At 32.7% G+C, this 17568-nt stretch overlaps 1 protein-coding gene across 1 annotated transcript; it reads right to left on the reverse strand.

Moving 5' to 3' along the window:
* Positions 1 to 484: 484 nt before the first annotated feature.
* LOC134275884 (uncharacterized) lies at positions 485 to 2405 on the reverse strand. The gene is made up of 4 exons (XM_062758165.1): positions 1810 to 2405; positions 1183 to 1685; positions 995 to 1106; positions 485 to 892 (listed from the first exon to the last, which is right to left on the reverse strand). The coding sequence occupies exons 1-4, from the start codon at positions 2051 to 2053 to the stop codon at positions 690 to 692; spliced, it is 1062 nt and encodes a 353-aa protein (XP_062614149.1). The 5' UTR covers positions 2054 to 2405; the 3' UTR covers positions 485 to 689.
* Between the last annotated feature and the right edge of the window lie 15163 nt (positions 2406 to 17568).

The raw sequence follows: 17568 nt of genomic DNA on the forward strand, positions 1-17568 counted from the left end.
GTTCGTACTAAACGTGTTTTACTGTATAATTTATTATTGAGTCAAATGATGATTGACGTTTTTCATACACATTTTTAGTTCATTATTTATACTCTGAAATGACGACAGAATTTTCCTTTATTTCTTGATCATGACAAGGAGCATACGGCAGGGATGCTCACTCCTCCCTGGCACCTGATCCCACCTCTGATGTTTTGGATGGCCACATTTGCTTTGCCCCCTTTTGTATTGTTTTATGGAGTTTTTGATCTTGAATACAGTTCGTTATCTCCATATGTTTCATAGTAAACGAAAATTGACACAATTGTCTAAAAGTGGTACATTCAATTCTTTAGGTCTTTTCTGCCGTTTTTCAAAGAAATATTTTTTTCTGAATAAAACCCCTACATCGAACACTTCTAAAGAATTAAAAAAAAATTAAAAAGAAAATTATGAAGAACCTGCGAATTGTATATAAAAAATATAGCCTTGTAAAAATGCAAAACGGAAAAGGTTATCAATCTTCAATTGTGATCAACTTTGCTCAAATTATTTACATAATTTTCGAGATATTTTTTAAATATTCTTGTAAAATTAATCGGGTAGGCACAAAACTACAAAATAAGATGTTCTTCTCTCTTGCAAATATTTGTTCACCATACCAAAGCACTCTGAGTTAGTGCCAAGTCCTCCAAAACATTGTCTGTTGCTCAACGTCTTCTTGTTATGTCCTGTTTATTTTCTTGCACTGCAGCAAATGCCTTTTTCAGTGCCTCTGTGGCAGGAGCATTATGGTTCACTAGATGTATTTCTTGAAGCCTTGGATTCTGATCTATTTGTTTTGAGAAGTCCAAAATGGAATGACACACAACATCAGCATACTGTTGTAAATATTCTGTATTTTTAATAGAGCCTAAAATAGGAGGCCAATATTGAATTTACAAAATTGCTTAACTATCATATAGAATCGCTGCTCTATTACACTTTTGTACTTTGGAATAAATGTAATACATACTTGTACCGAGCAGAGGCATGGCGATTGATAATGGTTTGACTTTCTTTTTCTTCTTATTTGCCTTCTCAAGGATATTTGATGTTGTTTTCCACAACATATCTAAGCCTTCAGTCTGTGGTTTTTCATTTCTTAATTATTGCATAAAATACTGATTTGTAATGACGAAATCCGGTTATCAGTGGTAGTACCTGAGACCATTGAATGTGATTTGCTTCTTTAAAGAGTTTTGAAATATCCTTTTTTTGGTTTTTGGTGGCCTTTTCTAGGATTTGTTTGGCAAGGAAACCTTGTCCATGTTGATCACGGCCTTCTCCACAAACAAGCACACTGATATTCACCAATTCAATAATGTTTTCCTGATAAATGTGTACTCTTAAACTTCCTCCTACAAGATATTCGTCACTTCCTTTGGCATCCCTTTGCAAGACTTTTACACACATCGAAGAATTTGGAAGACATTGAGGATTCTTTGGAGATGCTATTTGGTTATATCCTGCACCCGATGATGAACTCCTGAACTCAACGGCAGATAACGGTAAGTGTGAGCCACCATAATCCTTGGGATGTCCTACGTCCCTAGCCGCTGTTGCTTGACGCTCGTTCACTTTTTGTGGTTCTAAATAATCTCTTCTCTTGATTAGATAATCACGATATTCCCTGCTTATTGATCCTAGCATATCGTCTTTATCGTCTACAAGATTAATTTGGGTAGGAAGATTGACTTTCATAAAACGTAAAAATGTTTTGAAGCAAAATGTTCTGACAGATCATTTTAAAACTACAAAAACTATCCAATATTACCTTTGCGTACTTACCCGGCTCTTCCTTCATTATTTCCGTCTGTATTTTGCTTTTAGCATCTTCCAGCGTGTGTTCTTCCCCACAATGATGTTTCTGTGCACAATCTTCACAATGTGACTTACAACAGTCATTACAATAACGCTGAGCAAATTGTGAGCAGTTGCTGCATTTCACGATGTCCTGTCCTTGGAATGATGGTAAATCCTGTAAAATGTGCTCAAAAAATGTATTAAAAAATGAAGCCACGTGTAGTTTCATATATCGAATTCGAAACCCAGTTTATATGCATATATCCCTCATTGAAATACAGTGCAACTCCTGAGAGTATTGTCGCATATAATGGGATCCTTCATGTGTATACATGTACACGTGGGGAAATATAGAGAAACATGATCATGGGAGCAGTTAGAATTCAAACCAAACTGCGTCAAAATCGAGTGCATAATCCAGAGGAATATACTGATTACTTTTAAGATTTAAATATATAGTTATCTACATTCTTAAAAAACTTTTTGTAGTCATATCACATTAGATTGTTAAAGAACATGCTTATATTTTCATCCGAACAATGAATAAGAGGTGTACCTTTCCATAATGCTATTAACTAATTGATACTTCAGTTCAATTAATGTTACTCTAATAATAAAAAGACAAATTTATACAATCAAGCGCATTGAAGTTGTAAAACTTTTCGTTGGAATGGAAAGTTTGGGTGTTTCTTATCAGACGTCAATTGTTATTTAATGACACGCCCTTTTCTTTAAAAACTTGAATGAAATATTCGTCGTAATGCTTTAGAACATTCATTCTTTGTGATTAGCAACATGAGATGCATTAAAATAGAGCATTTATAAAAATAGAACGGAGAGTTAAAGACACGACATATCCCTTCCCAAGGGGAGATAATCAAGAAAAGGCAAAAATAGGGTTGGGTCATTAAAAAAGCTTCTTCTAAAGAACCACTGGGCCAGTAAAGCTAAATCTTATGTGGAAGCATCATTGGGTAGTGTACATTCTAAATTGTTCAAATCATGACCCCCGGAAGAAGGGCGGGGCCACAATGGGGAATCAAAGTTTTATATAGGAATATATAGGAAAAATCTTTGAAAATCTTCTTCTCAAGAACCACTGGGCCAGAAAAGCTGAAACTTATGTGGAAGCATCCTGGTATAGTGTAGATTTTAAATTGTTCAAATCATGACCCCCGGGGGAAGGGCGGGGCCACAATGGGGAATTAAAGTTTTAGATAGAAATATATAGGTATAAATCTTTGAAAATCTTCTTCTCAAGAACCAATGGGCCAGAAAAGCTGAAACTTATTTGGAAGCATCTTGGTATAATGTAGATTCTAAATTGTTCAAATAATGACCCCCGGGGGAAGGGCGGGGCCACAATGGGGAATCAAAGTTTTATATAGAAATATATAGGAAAAATCTTTGAAAATCTTCTTCTCAGGAACCACTGGGCCAAAAAAGCTGAAACATATGTGCCCATGAAAGGATCATGGGTAGTGTAGACTTCAAAATGTCTAAATTCTGATCAGTGGGTAGGGTGGGGATGCATTATGTATAACAAAGGGGAAATCTGGTAAAGAACAGAATGGTCAATGCTTCTCAGGTGAGCGATGTGGCCTCTTGTTATATTTCTTTTCAATAATTTCTATTTCCTGGTACCATTACCCTTTCATCAGCTCTAATTTCTTCCTCTGTAAAATCAAAGAAAATGTATGAAAATTAATTTTAAATCATTTAAAAATGTAAGAAGAATGAAAGTATAAAACCATTTTTTTATTGATAAAAGGTATCAGAAGAATGACTCTTTGTACAAGTAATTATAGAAGGTACAGTTTCTTTGTTGTTGCTTGATACATTAATTTTTATATTTTGCAGATGTTTTCCATATAAAGCAGTTAACAACGCGTATCTTCAGGTTTCTCGAGATTTAAATCGAGGGTTGATCTAAAAGTTCGTGGAATTTCTTTATGGTCGTTTCTCATCAATTCGTGGTACCCATTGATTCGTGGTATTTTCTTTTTCCGTCATTGCGCACGCGTAATGCACTATTCCAGAAATTTATTTTGAGAAATCGAAAGCAGAGTTCCTGATGTAAGCAAAGGGGTATAATTCAACTAAAATGACGGAAAATTCGGTACACAATGCAAAAAATATATAAATAATGCTTACATCCATTTTATATGCTTTGGGGTGACATACCTGTTTTCCTAAAAATCGCTAAACGGGTACAAAATAGTAGATAAATGGATTTCAAACGAATTTCCAAATGTCGTCTGCATGATTGACTGTTTATATCAAGTGCTATTGATGGGTATTGAATAAAGTATGGAAAGTTGCTAGCGTTAAAAATCAGTGGGGTTTTTTTTCACCGTAACCAGCAGCCAAATAACAAGTGCTGTAAAAACTATAAGATATTCGTCCTTCAATTAAATTAATTTCTCTCTTTTTGCATCAGGAATTAAAATATAAATAAATATTCCATATTAAAACTAATTTTCAAATATTTTATTCCTTATTATAAATTAAAAAAATCTTCTTAAATCATCTTTTGCGTGCGTGTTATGTATTTTTTCTGCAATTATCTTTAGAAAATTATATAAAGGTATTTGCAATAAATTAAATAATTTTTGGAATGAAACATCGATTTTTGTCAATATTTATATCTTTTTTATTTAGTATTTGTGCCCGAAATAGCACGCCATACCAATAGTTCAGATTTTGATGACGTACCACGAATCAATGAGACGCTTGATTTTTCTACAGTGGTGTAAACACCACACATTTTAAGGTGAATTTTGACACAGAGAAGTGATGAAATTACACAACTGTGTACTAAACAAGAGATAAGATCCTACTATTATTAAATCACAATAAAATTAAGCTGAAAGTTTTGTTAATCGATTTTATTTTACTACGAATCGGTAAGTACCACGAATCCATGATATACCAGGCTATATCTTAAATTTATTTATAAGTGAAATTGTTTGAGAATTACTAACGAGAATAAAGACACTTGTTGAATATTTTAAGTAAAAAAGCGTTGAATATTTAGGACAGTAACTTTATGGCAGTTGCCATAGTAACGGTTGTTTGGAAACGCGGGGGAGATATAGACATGTTAATTATCATTTTACTTCTTTATACATGAAATGAGAAATAATTATAATCTTCCCTATGTGGTATACAAAACGATAATTATGTCATTACTCGATCTTTTATAAACCTTTGTGTGAGAATTGTACTGATTTTACTGGATATTTTGTGTATATTAGTCGATGATTTATTTTTCATATCTAAGTTGTAATGCAACGTCTTATTTCGGCCAAGTCATAATTTTGTAAAAAAAAAAAATATATAAATTAACTCCAATATTGATACCTTTAGTAACTATCCTTTGTGCATCATCTGAGTCTTCGTCACTTGAGCTATCGATGACGCTGATATTGCCTACAGGACAAGCCATCTTCTACGCATAAAGAATGTGTGATGTGTTTGTGAAACACTATGCGCCCGGCGACAACAAAGTTCGAAAAAGCAATTTTTTGGCATATAGGTCACAGTCAAATTCATAAGTCATGGGCCTTGTTGGCATTGGAAAGGAGTTTTAAAATTAGTGGAGAATGCATATCAAATATGAAGTCTCTATCTCCTATAGTTAAAAAATAATGGCGAAAGTTCGAAAAAGCTATTTTTAGCATATAGGTCACAGAGAAGGTCACAAAGTCATTGACCTTGGCGTCATTTAAAAGAGCTTAATAATCTGAGTATGTATACCAAATAATATGAAGACTATACTCATAGGTTCAAAAGTAGTGACAAAAGTTTGAAAAAGGTATTTTTAGCATATAGGTCACAGTCAAGGTCATAAGGTCATTGTCTTTGGTGTCAGTTGTAAATGCTTAATTATTGGAGTATGCATACTAAATATGAAGTCTCTATCTTTCAAGGTTAGACAGTTATGGCGAAGGTTAAAGTTGACAACGGACAGACAAAAAGACAGACAAACAGGACAAAAAAATATACGCCACGGATCTATCGATTCGGGCGCATAAAAACAGCAGCAATATAACCATAAACTTAGTCCCCTATGTAGCTGTCATAATATGCTCAAAAGAAGATGCACATTAGATAGAGTTGTTTTAGGCTACTCGATTTAATCAACTGTTCTTTTATGTCATATGTTTAATATCAATTTCTTTTACACGAAGAATGTTGTTTGTGCAGATTCTTTATGAAGTTTTCAGTGTATTCTAACCATGCTTTAATCGATTGTCATTATAGACAAACAGTGGTAGGAATGAATTTAATTTTTTTAAATACTAGGGACATGCACATGTATGCTCAAGGAGGAGAAATATTTTTTTTCAAATCTCAGATGTTTTGCCTGTAGAATATGTTTTGTAATTGTAGATTTAAATCTTTTCTAATTGCACTCTTACCGAAGATGAATAGAAACAATTAATTCGTTAGGTATCTGAATTTATTATAGGAGACACCCTAGTTTAGCTCTATTGCAGTAACAATGGTTATTAATCCATATGCAGTCTGTTCGTTTGTTCAAGATGCAAATCTCTATTGTGAGTTGTTGCATGCAGAGGATGACTTACGAAAGTCGATCCAAATTTATGAAACAACTGCTATGAAATATTTAAAATCTTATCCATTTTAACTGTTGCCCTAAAGATCTTTCATTCAGATATATACAATACTTTCAAAACTATAAGCATATACTCAATGTAGGGAATATATCCGCATAGGCGGAAGGTATAATAGTATTAAACATAGTAAAAACGTATTTATTCCAGCACTCAATTTTGAATGTGATGATATACTAGAACATTAAATAAATGCAAAAAGTAAATAACGACCGGTCATATTGTTGCCGTGCGACAATTGACAAAACCTAAAGTTGTGTTTATCTTCATAAATATAGATACAAGAGGCCCATGGGCCACATTGCTCACCTGAGCGCTGTGGCTAGATAAAAGTATACATTGGTTTATAATTGAAAAAGTAAAATTCAAAAGTAATCCCATGAACAATCATGGATTTTCTATCTTAGAGAAGATTTTTAAAGAATTTTTCTATATATTTCTATGTAAAACTTTGGTCGGCCATTTTGGCCCCGCCCTACCCCCGGGGGTCATGATTTGAACAAACTTGAATCTACACTACCTGAGGATGCTTCCATATAAATATGATGAATTATGGTTGGGTCATTCTTGAGAAGAAGATTTTTAAAGAATTTTCCTATATATTTCAATGTAAGACTTTGGTTGGCCATTTTGGACCCGCCCTACCCCCGGGGGTCATGATTTGAACAAACTTGAATTTACAATACCTGTGGATGATTCAGTATAAATATGATGAATTATGGTTGGGTCATTCTTGAGAAGAAGATTTTTAAAGAATTTTCCTATATATTTCAATGTAAAACTTTGGTCGGCCATTTTGGCCCCGCCCTACCCCTGGGGGCCATGATTTGAACAAACTTGAATCTACACTACCTGAGGATGCTTCAGTATAAATATGATGAATTATGGCTTGGTCATTCTTGAGAAGAAGATTTTTAAAGAATTTTCCTATATATTTCTATGTAAAACTTTGGTTGGCCATTTTGGACCCGCCCTACCCCCGGGGGTCATGATTTGAACAAACTTGAATTTACAATACCTGTGGATGATTCCACATAAGTTTCATCTTTCTTGGCACAGTGGTTCTTCAGAAGAAGATTTTTAAAACATGCCATAAAATTTTCATCAATTGCCAATTAACTCCCCTTGAATGAGGGTGTGGCCCTTCATTTGAATAAACTTGAATTCCCTTTATCCAAAGATGCTTTGTGGCAAGTTTGGTTGAAATTAGCCCAGCGGTTCTTGAGAAGAAGTCGAAAATGTGAAAAGTTAACAGACAGACAGACGGACGGACAGACAGACAGACGGACGCCGGACAAAATGTGATCTGAAAAGTTCACTTGAGCCTTCGGCTCAGGTGAGCTAATAAGGACGTAGTTTATGTAACCGAATATAATTGTAAAGTAAATTAAAAAAAAAAAAAGATGGGACATAAGTAAACGTCAAATTTCTCTAATACATAGGATCTCATATGATTCACATATTTATCAAAAACACAAGACTCTTTGGTTTACAAATCGTTTTATCCAATGTTCTATAAATATAGCATCGCGTGACCTCACCTTCAGACTGTTTTCATATAGGACTCATTTCATTTTCCTTCATCCCTCTAACGCAGAACTAATTTTGAGGTCACAAGTGTGAAACATGAAAAAAAATCCAATGAGTCGTATACAGTGGTAAACATGGGATAAAACATTTTATAGCAGATCTTTGACATTACAGCTGTACTCTTATACCCCCTCGTCCTATTTTGATATGAAAGAGAAATCGAAAGTGGACCAACAGTTAATAAATGATTACTTATAACGACTGAACTTTCTCCTATATGACCTATTAAGATGAAATGTATAAAAGATAAAAATGATCCTAATCAATTTACCTTGTATAACTTTACGTTTTCCGAGCCTCTTAACTTCCACTCTCTTCTTTATATCCAGTCACGTGTGATAATAAGGCCATTCCGAGATTTTTCTTTGTTTTTCATCCACAATGAATTCAACATCCTTTTCTTTTTATTTATAAAAAGCACAAAAACCAGAAGGTTAAAAACAACAATTCAAGACAATAGAATTCCCCATCATCATGTAAGAATTCATCAAACATTGTAACTAAGTATAATACTAGCTTATGAAAGCAAAATGTTTTTGGAACATCACTTTAAAAAGAAAGTCATTTAATTTTCGTTCTTTTAATTTAATTTCATACCCATAAGCCAATCCGTCCTTGAGCATCAACATAGAAAAAAAATTGGAATGGCCTAAACGATAGAAAAAAAGCGTCATTTCTGATAAGGGACCCCAAAATAATTCAATTCGCTTATTTATCAATTACGTATCCTCTTTATACTGAATAAAGAGGCATGATTTTATTAAATTATTCTTATAAAAATGTTCAAATCAAAATTATTCGGTTCATATTAATATAGTGTGCGTATCTTTTTACCCATTAAAAAGACAACGAAGTTGTGTTGTGTCATAATGAGCACCACCCAAGTAGTAATCCATAAAATCGTATTTGCTTACTCAAATATGGGAAACATGCAAAAACTTTCATTTACGCTGCCATGGTCTAATAGGTTTATAAAAGTTCAGATTGCAAATAATTACATTTTTTTCAATAATGGATAAGTCTATAAAAACACAAAAGTATTTTGAAATGTGTTTGCTGTATTGGTAGGGTCCTTAACTACACTCAAGATGCAACATTTTACATGTACTTGGTAAAAAGTAATATTATGCGTAAGGAGAAATAAAACGATTTATCTTTTTTGTCAAGCATAGGGACAACATTTCTAAACAAGTGCATTGTTATCTCATGTATAAACCCTAATCTGATCGTGCTTTTTTATTGGTTGTTGAAATCCATCTTCATATTTGTACAATATATATTAAAAAGTATGCACAATGGCCGATAAGAACTGTCTTTTTTTTTTTACACCTGATCCCTCCTCGAATGTTTTGGAGGTCGGTGTTTGCTGATCTGCTCCTATTTTGTACTGTTTTATGGACTTTGATATTGAATACTGTTCGTTATCTCTATATCCTTCATTACACTAACGTTCTGTATACATGACTGTATTTGTTACGTTTACAACATTTCACTAACAACTTATGCTCTGAAGAAAATATACATAAAAGTAATCTTTACAAAGTGTTCAAAGTCTCCAAGGGGTCATGTGCATTGATTCAGGAAAAAAGAAGTCAAAACAAGATGTGTTTGTGAATCACTGATGCCCCCGTATGGCAACATAGCGGAGATGAAACTTTTCTTACATGCAAAATTTAACATATTGATACAGAAAGTAGGGTTTTCTGATTGGAAATACAATTTTGAAATATGAAAGTAGGCCATGGTGAAATTTTTTTCACAAGTATAGAAATCTCCAAATTCCAGGTCAAAAGGACAAGATAATTGATATCCAATGAAAGGTCTTGCCAAAAGGATTAACTATGGAAAGTATGAAAGCACAACCCTAACCCTTCAAAAGTTTTAGTCATTGATTGTTTTATAAATAAGTCAAACTATAAGGTCAAGGTCAAAGGGTCCAAGTTCTTGGTATCCAATGAAGGGTTTTCTCACGAGGATTACATTGGTGAAGTATGAGACCACTAGCCCTCGACGTTCAAAAGCTATGGTTTTTACATAAGTACAGAAATCTCTAAGGTCAAGGTCAAAAGGTCAAAATCGTTAGTATCCAATGAGAGGTCTTGCCTCAAAAAATAAATATATGAAGGATGGAAGCCCTAGCCTTAACGTTAACCCTAACAAAGTTATGGCCAAGGTGAAACATTTTGTAAAAGATTAGTCAAACTCCAAGTTCAAAAGGCCAAAGTTGTTGATATCAAATGTAATGGATTACACATTTGAAGTATGAAAGCACTCGCCCTTACCGGTTAAAAAGTTATAGGCATGGTCAAAGTTTTTTATACGCACGCAAATCTCCAAGTTCAAGGTCAAAGTTGTTGGTATTCAATGAAAGACCTTTCCACAGAGAATACATATATGCCGTATAGAAGTCCTGGTATCTCCTGTTCAAAAGATATGGCCGAAGTAAAAGTTTGGAATTTATGTGTAAAGTGTGTCAAACTCCAATGTTAAAAGCTCAAATTTGGTTTTACCAAAGGAAAGGTCTTGTCACAAGGAATACACATGTAAAATATGAAAGTCATAGCTTCACTTAATCAAAATTTTAGGCAAGGTTAATTTTTTTGCGGGAAAACAGACAAACAGACAGAGAGACAGCTAGACAGACAGACAGACAGACGACATCAAAATATATATATATACATGTACCCAAGAAACTTCCTTTACAGTGGCATAAAGATAAGACATTTGCATTTAAATATATATCAAAGTACTCAGAAGTACAGAGAGCAGGTGTAACGTTGAATTTTGACCCAGGTTGAAAATTGACCCGGGGGTCATTTTTCAACGTTGAATACTGAGACCAAAGGTGTTGAATTTAGACCCTAACCCGTTGAAAACTGAGCCGGGTCGTTGAATTTTGATTATGAAACCGGTTCAAAATTCAACAGCACAAAAACACAGATTTATGATTGGGTTTTCACTACTGTGACTTAATTAATAGGTATGAGGCCCCATTTTGGTATTTACTGGAAAAAGTAATATCCCCCATATGTATATGAATAAGGAATATCACCTGTTCCAATAGATGATGTCACCTTTTTAATTTGAATTTGTGATATCACCAATTCGAAAAGGTGATATCACTTATTCGAATTGGTGATATCGCCTATTCGATTGGGTGATATCACCTTTTCCCGTCGGACAGCTGTAGTTTTTTTTTGCTTAAAAATTAATTTATCTCACTTATATATCATGTAAACAACAAAAAATCGTAGAAAACGCATGAAAACTTGGTAGTCCGAATTTTCTTGGTTCCAGTGGTAATCTATATATTATAGGTATCATTCATTAATGACTGTTGTAAGAAACTCAAATAGGTAATATCACCTTTTCGAATAGGTGATACAACTTATTCAAATAGGTGATAGAACCTATTTAGCACGAAAAGGTGATATCACCTTTTATTCTAAGCTCTACGACTTGATCACATGATTAAGTATATAACAGCATAAAAACTTGAGTTACTATTTATAGAATCTGAAATGCCTTCATGTTTTTTTCTTGTGATCATATGCTATATTGCAGGAGTCCTTGTTAAAATGGAGATAATTTTTGGTAAAAACAGAAAAAGAGTATTGATTTCTCAATTAAAGATAATATAGAATATGACTGGATGTTTCTGAAAAAAAATTACTAAAACTTGTATTAATATATTTAATTAATGTTCCGTAATTGATGAGACGTAACAACGCCTTGAAGTCTTTAATTAGGATCTACATGTACTTTATATTAAAACATTTTGGATACTTTTGTAAAAAATTGATAGGAGACATAATCAAATAATTAAATTAGCATTCTGAATAACTAAATCCTCTATAATTACTCCATCAATGTATAAAACAAAACACATTTATTTAATATTAAACAGCAACAGCTTAATTTATGCTGATCCCTAGTCTCTAAGTCTTGAAGAGAGAAAACTTTCGCCTTATTCCCAAAATTTTCAAATTTTGTTTTGTCAATCTATGTGATAAAATGATTTATATTCGATAATAATGTGAAACTTTACATTCCTATTAATTGAGTTTACATCCAATTCTAGTTTAATTTGTCATATGTCCCAGAATGCAGTCATGGCAATTATTGAAAAAGAAAAAAAAAACATCGCATAGGAGATCATAGAGATAAAATTATGTAATAAGATGAGAAGTTAATCGAATAGGCATCGTATTTTTTTCGAATAGAAATGGATGCTTGTATGTTTTCGAACAACAACTTTATTGCATATAAACCAAATAATTATCGAATAAAAAAAATTGTCGAATAGGAATGACAAAATTAGCAACTAGCAACCGATTGTTTTAAATATTAATGACATCGAATAGAAAAAAAAATGTAAATTTTATCATATTGTCATATTTCCTGTAATTGGAATAGCGATTTATCGAATACAAATTACAAATAATGTAATAGAAATAACAAGTAATCAAATAGGAATCACATTCTATAGAATAAGAATGTTTTAGAATAAGAATAATCTCATTCTCAAGGTTATGGTCCGAAAGCGATCAAACCGAGACAGTCTACCGACACATAAGTTAATTGTTACAGGGATTTCAACAATTTATTTAAAGTCAGCATTACTTACATGCTATGGTCGCTATATTGCTCTTATCGCAAGTATAACCTATCATTGGAATCATATTGGTCGATGTGTTTCATTCTAATTTTTAGGCTATAAATTTTATTATTTTTATACTAAATTTGACTAGATGGGATGTTCCACCCACCTGATCAATATATATAGGGCTACTTTCTAGATTGCAGATTTTAAAGATTTTTGTTTCATGCCCTATTCGTTGTTTTGTAGTTATTAATGGATGCCATGGATTTTGGAAAGTATTGTCAAAAATAAAATTGTCATGCTTGAAGATAACTAAAACAGTGCACTGTTCAAAATTTACATGTATAGGGGGCCTACACGGGGTGATACTGTATGTTTATTTCTATTATTTTTGAAAAAGGAAAAAAATTGAAACCGAAATATAAATAAAGTGATACTGATAAATCCCGTAAAACAACTTCCAAGCTAAAAAAATGTTCAAAATTTGAGGTGGAGTCAATATTCAACAGGGTCAATTTTCAACTTGTTGACGTCATCAGGTGTAAGAAAAAAAATATCAAGCTGTTGAAAAATGACCCCGGGTATGAAATCAACGACTTTTGGTCTCAATATTCAACGTTGAAAAATGACCCCGGTTCAATATACAACGTTGAAAAATGACCCTCGGGTCAATTTTCAACTCGGGTCAATATTCAACGTTACACCGGGCTCATTTACAGAGTAGAATGGATTTCTTACATGAATCACGTTTATATTCTGATGAAAAAATTATTTTAAAACTTTCAATATAAATGATAAGGCACTGACAGTGAGTTTTCAATCCCAATACCACGGTCTGATTTTGTCAGAATCACAATTAATCTGGTACCGCAGCTGAATGTAAACAAACAGGCAAGTCTGGTTCCCTCTCCTGCTTTACCTCGAATGTGCAGAGAACTACGATAACACTGATTATCAAAAATCCTTACGCTAATGAATCATGTTCTTTGACTTATGAAGTTTTCAAAGTCATAACTACTGATGTTTAATTTAAAAAGATAAAACTTCGTTTTATTTTTGTTGCTTTATTTAGTGTTTGTATTATCTCAAAAGCGGTTGAGAGTAAGAACTATATTTTCGCACGTAACTTTAAAATGGCGACTATGGGGTCAACTTCCTGCCTTGAACAGGATCACATAAGCCGGCAATTGCTCTTTGAGCAATAAGCCCGGCCAAAAATAAAAAAAAGATTTAATTGGAAACTAAAAACAATTTCAGTACTAGTATTCAGGCAGGTTTTCTAGTAAATATAAAAGCAGGTGAATGCATTCTTCTTGGTCCTTCTCAAAAATCTTTGTAGAGAAATATAGGAGGTAAAACAAGATCAAAATTTGTAAGTCTGAGGAAAAATTAAGAAAAAATGCAGAAAACAAGTGGGATAGACAGACAAACGAGGTAAAAAAAACTATAGTCCCTTCAGGTTTCACAGGCACCAATAAAAGACGATATATCTTTGATTGAAAACACTACATACAAAAGCAAATTTAAAAACCGTCGAGAACACCGACTCAATCATTCTCATTCCCCTACCAGTAAAACCGGAGGGGCTACTGCTTTTCTCTTCAACTGTAAGTGTATTTGTTCGCCTGTATATCTGCCAGTTTGCCTTTCTTGGTTTTTTTCTTCTGCACTTCTTTTGTAAATGGTTTTGATAGTATTTGATTTTTATGTAAGAATAGTTTGATTTGTTAAAGATGAAACGAATGTCGTTCTGCTTAAATGATTTAAAAGGCAAAAAAAATTTTTATTATTGACATAATTAATAAATTCATTACAAATCATAGCAGCTAACTTAATGTTCAATTAAACATAAAAGTGATTCATTCCATGAAATGGTAAAATATCAAAACCAAATTCTTAATATAGATTACTGCTTGTTGCGTTTTTTTGCCTTTCGATCAGTGTACAATATTTTGAAAAAGTACAACCTAGGTAATTGCATGTATAAAAGTATATAGTTTTATGAATCACAAAAAAGATCAGCGGAACACAATACTCACCTTTATCGTCCTTCACCCCACTTCCCAATTCATCTCAGCCCTCCAAAGAAAAATGATTTGACCAAAAAATCCACATATCATAGTATTGCATTCTCCTGATTAATTGAGCTGGGGGGGGGGGGTGTTAATATTTTCAAAATAATTGCAGAACGGCAGATGTTGAATTAGATTTCGGGTCAGTTTTCTTTGCAAGTATTTCTTCTATGCCCCGTTTTGATTAAGCTGCATGAATGAAAAATTAAGTAAATGTTCAATTTGAACTATTCTTGTTCCCATTGCTGACAATCTGCTGTATTTTCAGCCATTTTTTCCCTATAAAAATGATCTTATTACATGTATTGGATATTCGTGTTCATATTGTAAAGAAGATAAAATTTTATGATATCGTCAAACAATCATTCGGGCCAAGATGAAAACAAATAAAAGAATCTTAGGCTTAAATACACAGCTGTGAAGAATTTAGTGTAGATTCATTTTCATCAGTGTACCAGGGAATGCAATCGAGTCATTTAGAGAATTAAGGTTATCCGATCCTGAGGTTCTGAAAATCAGGCATTGAGTAATTGAAAATGCTCTCAAAGATGTCTCTAAATTCTCAAATTAATATGTATTTACCCACAGTGTTTCTTTAAAATTCATCTTTAAATTTAATCATAGGGAAAATTAGTAAATCTCGAATAATTTTTCAGGAAATGTGATTTGAACTACCTATTGCATATTTTTAATTGATTATTGATCAAGAAATAGATTTTAGGAATAAAAATCATAGGTATCCAGGCTTTTAAAGAAAATTGCATGAATTTTACAATTATTTGGACTTTACTTTCTCCTACTTACTTCCATTGTTTCATAATGCATAGTTTATGAAGTGTTTCCTTTCAAAGAAAACAAAGTAAATAACTTCTAATTTCAAATCATGCATATAAACATTGGTAACTAAGGCTAAATTAAAAGAAATTTGGTTTTTTTTAAATATGCAAGTTTTACTTCATTTTATGAGATACAAATGTCTATTTTTTAAATACAATTCGTTTAAACTTGAAAGAGCATTGAATCATACGAAGAGGCATAAAATGAAAATTGTTGCATGAAAAAATTTCAATTTCAAGCCTTATTCTAATACTGTTTGAATTAAATTATAAATTTAAGAGTTATCCTTCCTGGCTGAGGATCGTATATCTTTAACTTTTATACTTTTTATGGGATACTAGTATGTAATAATCATCTTAATTTATAAGAAGAACAGAAGAACAACAGGGACATACTAAGGTAATTACTCATACTGGTACATATGTATCTATAACTTGTTGTTATGCCCTTTGTATGCTTTGCCCGCAAGGCAAGATTGGGAGTACGATCGTGAAAAAAAGCTAAAAGTAAGTACTCTCACAGACAAGCCAAGATATGGTTCAGGTAATCATATAATGATATTTAAATTTCTTTGATCAAAGGAATGGTCAATTAAATGTCTAGTTTTATCCATTTTTTTCCATTTGGCGTTTTCGGCAGATCTGTTTTATGAAAAACAATGCACTGTTAATGTATTACATTTGGTGTGTACGATATTTGGCGGAAACAGACATTTGAACAAGTTAGCGTAGATTTGATTTAGCGTATTTCTTAAGGACCTTATCTATTGGGATATGTGCAAGACATTAGTGTTGTACTTGAAATGGCGGAAGTTTCTTTCCGCCAAAGGCACTAAAAAGAAAACACAGCCAAATATAATACGTTTACAGTATTTGGGAACAAATAAGTTTTCGAGAAACCAGTCTCTTCATTGATGTTTAAGTCTTTTTGGAAAAATTCACGCAGAGTTTCTTCGTTTCGTGAGTACTTTCGTAGTTTGCTCTTCATTCTTTAAGTACCCTCTGAACGAAGGGCACGAACGAACAAGTATTTCACCATTCTCTCTGAGGGGGACCATCTTGTTATCAGTACCTACAGCTTTAATTTCAAATCCTTCAGTCGGTGCCATATCGAATGAAGTAGAGCTCGAACGATTTAATTTTTTTGGGATCAAGTTGGTCTTAGATAATGACTGAATGGAATTTCCAGAGGAAACTTTTCCCTTGAAATCATTTTTAGCAGAGAAAAGGAACGATGAATAAGCCAGTGCTTGGTTTTTCTCGCTCTATGATCTTGAATGGCCATGTATATATCTAACAGTATTTACTTTTCTGTTGTTTTATGTTTTCATGTGCGAATCAGAACAAAAAAGCTAGGAATTTAAATATATGAAGTAAAACTGCATATAGTTTAAAGATTTAGAAAAATAGTTTTTGGCTTTGACAACTTATCTATTTGATCCATAATCATTTAGTAAGTACTTAATTCATTACCTTGAACAATTTTTAATTATTCATGGACGTAAGTGTTCTATTCATGTTCATATGAAAATATGGTTTTCATATTTGGAAAAACTAGCCGAACTGGTCTTTTTAAATCTGTATTGGAACACCAAAAATGATAAGAGCAGCAAACATGTATTTTAAATTACAGTTAAATTCATTGCTATATCAAGTTATAAATTTGAAATTTACCGGGTATGATATTGATTTCGTAATACAATGTTTTTCCATTTCTATTCTAATCTACAATGTATCTAATGAAACACATACAAAAATGTTATACCGGAATAAATGGCACGTCAAAATCAAAAGTAATAGATATTTTAGTGATCTGCATTGCTGAATCTATTACATGTGTACTTCACTCCAAGGTTTTACCGTGTATCAATTTTACTCTAGATAGTAATTTATTCCATTTTCCTTTTAAGAAAATTAAGACTTTGGAATTTTGGAAATTATGCAATTTCACGAAAAGATAGGTCATAGACTTTTTTATTTGAACTGACGTGCTGAATTTAACG

The sequence above is a fragment of the Saccostrea cucullata genome, unplaced genomic scaffold, assembly GCF_032062105.1.
Source record: "Saccostrea cucullata isolate Sc308-1 unplaced genomic scaffold, CSIRO_AGI_Scuc_v1 ctg628, whole genome shotgun sequence".
Taxonomy (NCBI): domain Eukaryota; kingdom Metazoa; phylum Mollusca; class Bivalvia; order Ostreida; family Ostreidae; genus Saccostrea; species Saccostrea cuccullata.

Coding starts and splice junctions, on each gene's coding strand:
- LOC134275884 (XM_062758165.1), bottom strand. CDS start 2,053: ATGAAACTACACGTGGCTTCATTTTTTAATACATTTTTTGAGCACATT. Junction 1,686..1,809: donor AATAATGAAGGAAGAGCCGG/GTAAGTACGCAA, acceptor TTAATCTTGTAG/ACGATAAAGACGATATGCTA. Junction 1,107..1,182: donor ATCACATTCAATGGTCTCAG/GTACTACCACTG, acceptor GAAAAACCACAG/ACTGAAGGCTTAGATATGTT.